The sequence below is a fragment of the Procambarus clarkii genome, chromosome 72 (assembly GCF_040958095.1).
Source record: "Procambarus clarkii isolate CNS0578487 chromosome 72, FALCON_Pclarkii_2.0, whole genome shotgun sequence".
NCBI lineage: Eukaryota > Metazoa > Arthropoda > Malacostraca > Decapoda > Cambaridae > Procambarus > Procambarus clarkii.
Window position 1 is genome coordinate 27088044 of NC_091221.1, and position 10650 is coordinate 27098693.

General features: G+C 31.8%; 1 protein-coding gene across 1 annotated transcript; it reads right to left on the reverse strand.

Annotated features, from left to right (window-relative positions):
- Window positions 1–5439: 5439 nt before the first annotated feature.
- LOC123767430 (putative leucine-rich repeat-containing protein DDB_G0290503) lies at window positions 5440–10428 on the reverse strand. Its single transcript, XM_069312634.1, has 5 exons — window positions 9718–10428; window positions 9135–9275; window positions 7970–8216; window positions 6560–6787; window positions 5440–5444 (listed from the first exon to the last, which is right to left on the reverse strand). Exons 1-5 carry the CDS (start codon window positions 10426–10428, stop codon window positions 5440–5442), a joined length of 1332 nt encoding a protein of 443 aa, XP_069168735.1.
- Window positions 10429–10650: the final 222 nt, after the last annotated feature.

A 10650-nucleotide genomic window follows, 5' to 3' on the forward strand; every position in this document is an offset into this window, starting at 1 on the left:
TTTTTTTAATCAACACTGTTTGTCAACCTATTGTTATTTGTGCTGCTTTTTCAGTCATGTTCCCCCTTTTTTTTTATCTTTATTTGTATTTGTTCTCCACACTTTTTATTCTTTATGCTCAATTAGTATTAAGTTCTAGATATTAATGTTTTTCTTGCCCTAATTGCATAATAGTGGCTTTAGGCATTGTATGTACTAGCTCTATCTATATATCAATCCATTAATGTAACATCACTTGTATGTATATACCTTACCTGAATAAACATCTGAATCTGAATCTGAATCTTTTACTGGCAAGATTAGCACCAACCGATGAAAAGAAACTATTCAATTCATTTGCCATTTCTAAATCAGTTGACGGTATATCCCCATCCTTGTAGAGTTTTACTTGGTTATGTGAGTGTTGTTTAGTTCCTAGGATACTAGAGACAGTTTTCCAAGTGCTTTTCATGTTGCCTTTTGCTTCATTGAATCTATTCACATAATATGCAAGTTTTGCCTTTCTTATGATACTGGTAAGCATTGATGAGTACCTTTTAGCTACTTCCTTTGAAACTAGGCCAATCCTAACTTTCTTTTCATATTCATGTTTCTTGTTGATTGAGTTGAGAATGCCACTTGAGAGCCATGGATTGTTTAATCTTTTGTCAGTTACTTGCTTGGTAAGAAGGGGACAATGAAGGTTGTAGAGGCTTAGAGTTTTTAAGAGGAAGAGGTTAGCTAATGAATTTATATCATGGGTATTATTGAATTCAGAATCCCAGTTAATATTGTAAAGTGCCTCTGTAAGATTGTCTAAAGCTGATTCACTGTGTAGCCTAAATGAAAGTTTCTTGCTTTTTGGTGGTGTTATGTCCATGTTAGCTATGAGAAAGGTAGGATAGTGGTCAGTTGTTCTGTCGTAGATTATACCAGATACAAGGGGAGCTGTTATGTTTGTCCATATGTGGTCCAAGGTAGTGGCTGATGTTTGAGTGACTCGGGTAGGTTTGGTGATTGTGGGGATTAGCATACAGGAGTTCATGCTGTTTAGGAAATAGTCAACTTGAGAGCAATTTTGTTGACCCAGGTCAATATTAAAGTCTCCTCCCAGAATGATGTGGTTTTTGTTGAGATTGTTGTTTATAATAAGATTCCTTAGGTTGTCTGAGAAAGAAGCTATGTTGGTATTGGGAAATCTATAGATGGCTCCAATAGTCAAAGAGGATTTAAGGGATTTAATTGTAAACTGAGCAAAAGTATATTCACAGTAGTCATCTCTGTCACTAATAACACTGTTGCAGATAAATGTATCTCGGTAATATATAGCTGTGCCACCACTTTTTTTATTAGGCCTACAGTTATGAATGGCTTTATAACCAGCTAAGTTGTAGAGTTGGGTATAGTCTTTATTTAGCCAAGTTTCTGTTAAAATAATGAACGATAGGTTAGTACCTATTGCTGTGAGTAATGCATTTAAATCGTCAAAATGTTTACCAAGTGATCTAACATTTTGGATATAAATTGATAGACAGGTGCTATTTTGAAGTTTGTTTTTAGCCTGATGTGCTGTGAAATACTTGCAATAATGATGATCAATGTGCTGGTTGGTGTAGATATGAGACAGAAGATTTTGATCAGGATCAATATCAGTGTGCATAGAGATGCAGAGGGATCACGATACAAGATACACGATAAAGCAAAACACAAGAATAAAAGCAAATACAATAAAATAGTAACAATTTAGAAGTAAAATAAAGATCCAATAGATAGCCAGGGAGGACACAGAAGTTACATAAAATAAAAAACAAAAAATCAGTAGAGACTGACAATATAAATGTAAAATAAAAAATAATAAGAAAAATAATAATCATAAAAAAAAATGATCTTGAAGATAATTAGCTTAGTAATGGTTAATTAACAGGGTAATAAAAAGCCCTAGGTTTAGTGACAAGGGGATTAACTAAGAACAAATAATTAGGAGTATAAAACAGGCAAAGATGACAAAAAAAAATATATAAAATAAAAATAAAAATAAACACCTTTGGAAAGGAAAGGCAGAGCTTAAGTACACTTTGGTTGTATGTGAGACTACAAATTATGTTCTGGTTATTCAGCTGATATTATTCAGCTTATATTTATCAGTTATGCAGCTGATATTATTCAATGTATCCCACAGTGATCTGGCCACAACCTTAGCAACAACATAACGTTCTCCATCATACCGCTCAATGTCTTCCCTTTCTCCAATTAACATATGAACACTTTTACTCCCAGTATTTAAAAAAAATTACCATTAATGTATCTGCCACTGAAATGAGCTGATTCACAATTCACTTTAGTCATACAAACTACTTTAGAAGTAGTAGTACTGGGATCTTCTAAGCAATATTGTTTCCATAGATCATTTGTTTCCGATTGTTTATCATCCTCATCACCAATACCACCAGTAAATTTTTTATTGGCAAAGATCACTAAATCAAACAGTCCCTTAAACTCCAAGAGTGTTACACCACGAGGAACATTTTTTCGAACTTCCGGATCATTGTTGTAGATTGTGTCATCAGGGCCATAGCAGTTGACCTTTATGTCATGAAGAATAGCAGGGTCGTCTACAGGGGATAGGATTCCATGTGGGACATTTGTACTTATTCTTTTTATCTTCTTTTTTTCTTTCAATGTTTTTAAAAGATTTTCATACCTACAAACAAAAGAAAAAAAAAATAAGAAGTAATAATTTGTTGGGGTATGGATATTATAAAAATATATATATGATATATATTATTAACATATTATAATAATGATACTTACAATTCCGAAGACATTAAACTGTTTTCAGCATAAGAAATAATCTTCTGAAATGATGCTCCAAATGTATCTGGAAGTTTTTCTTTCATCTTTTTTTGGTATATGTTATCAAGGGATAACATATACCATTATGACATATAACCATTATATATATATATTATATGGTATATAACATATACCATTATAACATATAACATATAACATTAACATATTTATAGAAAGTGGTGAATCCATAGTTGTTGTATATGTCAACAATTAAATAATATTAAATAGTTATCACTATGGACATATGCATGCTGCATCAGACCACTTAACACTGAGGTAATAATACTGGGCATAACGCTTTTATATACTTGAAGGCGATTTAACTCACCCCTCCCCCTCCTCCTCCTACTCCTCAAGTCAGAATTGAAAAGATAGATATAAAATAATTCAACTGTCAGTTACAACCCTAGTCCTGTGCTGTATCTAGTGAGTCCACTTTGATAATATTATAATATAATAAGATAATATAATTATATTGACTTAGTTTTGGTAAGGTAGGGTCTTGTTTGGTCTTATTTATATAGCAGGCCCAATACGACGTTCTGGCTACTTAAATCTCTAATTATTAGTCCTGCATCACCTTATACTATCTTAGATAAAAATGTTGATTGATCAGTTAAGTTACATATGCCTTAACATATTTTTTTTTTTTTTACATTCACAGATTTGAAATAGATCACCATTATGACTGATATTAACGAGACAACAGCAAATTTTGAAAATGATAAGACTGAGTGAACCCAACCCTACAGGCAAAGCAATGAACCCCAATGAAATATGGGAAGCTGAATCTGTAAAGACTGAACCCAACCCTACTAACCCCATGTAATATGGGAAATTGAATCTGTAAAGATTATGTTAATAAAACGTGAAGAAATACTACTAAAGTGGGGAATAAAATATGAATTATTCATGAGACAAAATAATGGAGTCAAGCTTGAAAATAGCTATCAAGTGATTTTGATGTCGAAGGCCTCATCACAGGAAAAAAATGAAATAGACCATATTAAAGTAGTATTTCAAGATGATGAATTGGTTTTGTTTAATGGGTGTGATGACAACTTAAGTTACCACCTGAAAAAACACAAATATGTTGTGTGTGAGTATGCCCTCATCCAATTAACTATCCTTAGTTGTTTTAAATATGAAGAAAAATTATCCACTACTTTGTACATACGAATTTTTAAAGATGAATGGGCATCCAGCCCAGCGTGGGATAATCGGGTGAAGTAACTTTACACATAAAATTTAATGATTATTTCCTCGGCTCCAAATAGATGTTTTCCTCCTCCCCAACTTCAATGGAAGAATCACTTGATATATCAATGAGATAGCTTAAATATCATGTCTCCAAAAATCTATAAATGTCTCCTGTCCCCCCTCCCCTCTATTTGGAGTAGGTGGATGCAAGGCGTCATCCTCATTTACTCCAAACCCACCTTCACGTATCTAGACAGTCTTCACAATACCAACATATGACAACTTGTACTGACACTCACCGGAACTAGTGCCAGCCATACTGACATTATCATCTTACTTTTTAATTATACATCTGTTCCCATTCTGGGCTCACTTTTTATTTAGTGAAAAATTACAGTGAAATTAAAAGGTGCCTCCATTCCCCTACCTATGTACACTAGAATAATAAAGGCAAAATTAAAAAAAAAATAAAGCAATATATTTTATAATTCATACACACTTTTATTTAGTGAAAATTACAATGGAATTAAAAATGAAATGAGGCAGCCTTCAACTGTTCGAAAGTTTTTTTTTTTTAAATCAGCAATCTCCTGCCAGAGGTTTGTATTCTTCTTCTTCAGGTCGGTGATGTACCCACGTCAGTCACTATGTCAGTCACTGTGCGGGAGTTTTGAATAACATTGGCTCTTTGGTCCCATTATAAATTAATATGACTTCCAAGTCGTTGCACATATCAATTCCTCAAAAGAAAGACGGGTTGTTTCAGCCTTCCAACTCTTTAATTTCATTTTTTAAATCATCAATCTCCTGCTTGAGGTCGGTGTAGTTCTGCTTCAGGTAGGTGATTATTTTTAACAACTCTTGCTCTATCATCTTCAATAGTGTGTCGTTCTGCTTGATGTCGGTGTTGTTCTTCTTGATGTTGGTGATTATTTTGCTGATTAATTGTAACAACTCTTGGTCTGTCTTCAAAAATATTGTCTCGTTCTGCTTGATGATGTCGGTGTTGTTCTGCTTGAGGTTGGTGTTGTTCAGCTTGATGTCGTGGATTATTTGTAACAACTCTTTCTCTATATTCAATATTAGTTTCTCCTCTTCCTCTTCCCAGCATAGTTTCAAGTTTTTTTTCAGCGTAGCTTGTGTCCTATTCTCCATCCTGGGGTTCATCTGAGGAGAGAGCATCTCGGACAACTTTTTCTTTGGAAGAGCAGCGAAGCTGGCCATCAGTGGATGTAATATAAGAGTGAGAGTGGTCGGCAGCAACGAATATTTATATATATGGCTCAACTGACACAGTACTGCTCCGGGCAACCAGCTATTACATTACTAGGTGGACTTCGCCGCCATGAGTTTGATCACAAGGTTTTCGACACTTTATCTAAAATATCACTTTTAAAAATGTTGACTTCAACCTTCAACGGTCCAAAATTTTTTATTAAATCAGTATTCTTCTGCTTGAGGTTGGTGGTGTTCATCGTTTTTTCTAATCAATATTCTCTTGATTGAGGTGTATTGATGTTCTCTCTGTGACATCAATAAGCATTGTTTCAATTTTTTTTTCAGCGCAGCTTCTTTACCTTAACTTGTGGGTGACAGAAAGTTAATGAAATTGGGGAGCATGACTGCTACGGGACGCCCACTCACGGATGCGATCCCACTATTGCTCAACACGGGTGCTTTTGGCTGCTGGGTTGAAGAAGTTACGTAAAAAAGTGAATTTGAATTAAAAATTGCCCAAATACTAGAAAAAGGTGGGGGCCTGGGAGCCGGAAAAATTATTTCGTGTATATTAATGATATTAAAACTGCCAAATTGAAATTGACCACAAAGACATCTCATGAATCCAAAAAAAATATATATATATATAATAATAATCTGTTGTCCTTTTGGTAAAATTTGGGTTGGGGTAGGATAATAAAATAAATTGATTTGTGGAAATAATATAATATAATATAATATAATATATTCAGTATCTCATTCTTTTACCTTTTTTTACCCCAATTATTTATTTAGAGTGACTAACAACTACTACTATTTTCTGATTGAACTGTCCATTCATGCTTATTTTGTAAAAGTATTTTCTTGGGGAAATAAGCCACCACAATGCAGCCAACAACATTCAGAAACCTGTTTCAAGGTTCTGCTATACAGGCATTCCTCATTTTTTTCTCCAGTCTGTGTGATTTTATCCATGATGGCTTCGGTAAAAAAAAAAAAAAATGATAACTTCCGAATGGTCTGAACAACTTCTATCTTCCATTTAGTGTCTGTCACTTCGACATCTCTTTTTGGGAAGTTGCGGAGCTGTGTAGTAGCAAATAAGAAAGACATTAATATATTCTCTACAGAATAAATTTTAACAGAGCATAGGAATTCACAGATTAAAAAAAAAACTTTTAATCACGAAAAAATAAATAACTTACAACTGAAATTAAAAGGATTAATTTCAGTCCATCCTAGACTAACTAGGTCAGACCTAAAACGTCATAATTTTCACTTATTAGTAAAGTTAATTACAAATACATACCTGTGCCTGTTGTCTCCTGACCGAAGACACGTTCCTCCACATTCTCCTGCTTCTCCCATTCCTCCCCTGACTTGGTGTCATCATCTCCATCTGAAGACCATGGCCATTTGATTTTTCTAGAATCAAGCTTCCTTAGTGCCTTTTCTTTCTTCTTCATCTTTCTCTTTATCACCTTATTTAGTACCAAGCCCTTTAGTTTGTCAATGAACCGGTCACTTTCGAAGGCGTCTGAGGACGACAATAAGGACGACGATAATGAGGAAGAAGATGAAGAAGATGACCTTGCTTTTACCGTTGATTCAACCAAACAAGACATATGCTCAAGTAAGACAGATGCAGCTTGGCCTCTTTCAGCTTGTTCTTTTGCTTCCCCAGAAGAGTTAGTAGTTATCTCGAAACCCTTCATCAGTTCGGAAACAAGGGGTGGGGGAGGATAGAGGGAGGAAAGAACGAATAACAATAAATTAAAATTACTATTATAATTGTGTTTTACTGTAGTATAATGAATAAAAAATCAACCTCTAAATGTCAATTTACCTGAAAGAGACAAATAATTACAAGTCAATCATTTTACACCATGCTCGCTTTATATGTTTCCAAATGGCTTAGGAAGTGGTATATTGTGACTTGTTCCTTCAGCTAAGATAGCTGGCTGTACCTGATCATTGCGCACATAAGTAGTTAATGTAGGTACTATAACAATAAGAAATAGAGTGTGTGGTTTTTTTATGATTTGATTCATAAACTGAACTGGTAAGGAATTGATTATTGAAGCTTGTTGTTATGTAATTCTTGATGGACTAGATGACTGCATATGGATCAACAGTTAAACTGTAATGACGCCTGCCACTACCCTACTGAATGATAAACTGCTTAATTTCAGTAGACTGTATTGAACCTTACTTGACACCTGACACTGGAGCTGGAGAGAGAGCAAGGGGTTGTGACTCTTAAATAGGCAGAAATTCTCCTTTTATACCACTAACCCATCCCCCTCCCTCCACCATAGGTTGCTGAATCAATACAAGTTATTTTAATTAATATTTTCTATATTTTTATTAATATAGGCCGATTACTAAATTCTAATTCTGATTATTTTGTTACATCATAAACACATAATTTAATGGATAAGTAGTATATAATCAAAGGCTGAATGTTTTCTTAAAATCTTTCTATTCGCTTTCCCTCTTTTTTTGGAGTTGAGTTAATTTGCCTACTCCCCGACCAGCTACTCCTTTTTTTATTTTTTTTTATTATTAACCCCCCCCCCCCAAATAAAAAGTCCTTTTTATCATCCTTCTTTTCGTCTAGCATTATTACATCCTCTTCTATTTCCTTTTCATCCTCCTTCTTTTCTTCTAGCACTATTGAATCAGTGTCATTTATTGGTTTAATATCCTCCTTCTTTACCTTCAACTGATGAACTGGTGTCATTTATTGGATTAATATCAACTTCCTCTTCCAATTGCTTTCCATCTGTTCCTCTCCTATTCATGAACTGTTTTCCTCTTTGATTCTTTTTCAGAGTCAATATTTCATTTTTTCGTCTGTCTTGGGTATTTAATTTTGATCGTTGTTTGGCATCTTTTTGTCTTGTCCCCGAATCTGTTGTTTTATATGTTTTTGATGTTTTTGTTGTTTCCTGTGATGAAACTTTCTGAGAGGAAATTGTTTTTAAAATGATTTCATCGCCGATTACATTTAAATACTTCTTTATTATTTGTGTTTCAATAAACCATTTCTTTTCTTGTTCAATATCATCACTGTTCAATAATGTAAGTAATTTTAAATTGTTATCCTTGTTATCAATAGACACTATTTGGTTTTTGTAAATTTCATCGTCGTTAATGTTAATTTTTTCTCCAATCAGTGTTAAACCCTTAATATTATATATAATGGGAAAAACAGAGGGGGTTTTAATAGCTTTCTTTATATTTGGGGAGTTTAATAAAGCTGTTTTCATAGTATCGATGTCATATAGGTTTTGTGAAAAATGTAGGTTTAATTGAATAGAAGGCATAAGAATTTTATCGTTTATTACCGTAACAAGATTTTTATAGAACTGGGCGCAGAATATAAATTTAGAAATATGATTCGAAAGAGAATAGAATAATTGTTTCATTTCATTTTTGGCAACACTATTCCTACAAAATATTTCTTTTACTTTAATCTGATCGAATGCTAATAACAAATACTTTTTTCGGCTCTTCTCTGATAGGTAAGCATCGAGTTCATTAATAACAGTTCTGATAATAGAAGTGAACTTTTCTACTAGAGTTTTATCATAGTCTGAAGAAACGTCAATTGTATTAATCATCGACAAATGTATTTTCGATTCTTTTAATTCAGAAGTCATGACTAACATTTTAGTATTCATTTCTTTATTTGTTTGTTTTAATATCGAATTTTCTGATTCCTGCATTTGTTGAATGGCTAATATTTTAGAAGTATCACCATATGATTTGCGAATCACTTGCAAAATAATTACATAAAAGTGTTTTATATTTCGTATGCTAAAATCTTTTTTAATTTCGTTCTGATAAATTGTATATATAATTGTAATAAAAGTATATACCTTTATAACTTCATAATTTGTTTCTTTTATATATTTGTATAAATCCACAAGTTGTTCTATTATCTTTTCTTGAACTAAATCCATAGATGCAAGTTCATCTACTAATATTTTAGCCAAATAATTTGGTTCTTGTAACTGACGCTTTAAAACAACATTTAAATCAACATAAGGCATTAATTCTTTTTTGTGTTTTTCTACTATTTCATCAGTAATATTATTTTTGAAACTATTTAGTATATGATTAAATAACCCTCTTTCTTCCTCGTTAGTAAATAATATATTTGCTATATTTTCCGGTTGTAGATCATTATTATTATAATTACTATTGTTAATAATGTCATTTAAATTAGCAATTCTATTTGTGTGTTCTTGTCGAATATAATTCATGTGTTCTGTATTAAAATGATCAATAATCTTTATTATTATTTTTTCAATTAGTTTATTTGTTTCACTTGAATAACTATTATTTATAAACAATATATTTGAAAAACATTCAGTTATATCATCATTTGATAATATAGATTTTTTTTTTTAAATTAGTAAATAATGTATTATTAAAATTATTTATTGTGTTTATATTCGCCAATAATTCATTATATTTATTTAGCATTTGGTCCTGAAGTTGTTTATAAGTTTCTTCTTCTTGTTGATGTTTCTCAAGTTCTTTTGTTTTGAGTGATAATAACTCCTCCTCATATTGCCGTTGATGGGCTTGTTTTTGTTCCTCAAGTTGTTTCATATAGGTTTTTTCTAGTTCATGTTTTTCATAGTTACATTTCTCAAGTTCATTTTTGTAAGTTTCTTCTAGTTGATGTTTTTCATTAATATGTCTATAACTTTGAGTTAATTCTTCATTTATTCTATTTATTTCTTGTTTTTGTTCAGATAATTGTGTGGTACATAGTTGTAGGTTTTTATTGAGTTCAACGTTTTTAGATTTTATTTCAGTATTATTTGAATTAGTTAGAATATTTAACTGTTTAATTTGCTTATCTAATTCTGTTATTTGTTTGTCTTTTTCTGTTAGTTGTTTATCTTTTTCTATATCTCTATTATCTAATTCTTTTATTTGTTTGTCTTTTTCCTCAATTTTATATTCACATTCATTTAATTGATCTAAATTAAATATTTGGGTTTTCAATTCTTCTTCATATTTATTGTTTTCAATTTCTAAATTGTTTATTATATTTTTTTGTTTTTCTATTTCAGTTGTAAACTTATCAACTTGTTTATTTAAATCGAGTATTTCGCGTTCTTTTTCTGCTATCGCAGTCTCTAGGAAATTTTTTTCCATATTACACTCATCATATTGTTTATTTAATAAAGCTATGGTTTCCTTTTGTTGATATTGACTTTTAATAAGAGGATATGTTTTAGTTATTAATTTTATGTATCGATCAGATAGATCAAATAAATGAAACAATTTATTTAGTAATATGATTGTTCTTGTTTCATCATCATCTTTAACAGAAACATTGTTTAAATAAGTTTTTATATTTATACGTTCTCTTAAACC

Excerpts from the sequence above, each read along its gene's own strand:
- LOC123767430 (XM_069312634.1), bottom strand. The coding sequence starts at position 10,428 with ATGGAAAAAAATTTCCTAGAGACTGCGATAGCAGAAAAAGAACGCGAA. Across the intron at positions 9,276-9,717 it reads ATAAATATAATGAATTATTG|CGTCAGTTACAAGAACCAAA; the intron begins GCGAATATAAAC and ends GTTGTTTTAAAG. Across the intron at positions 8,217-9,134 it reads CAAATTATGAAGTTATAAAG|AAAGTTTCATCACAGGAAAC; the intron begins GTATATACTTTT and ends ATTTCCTCTCAG.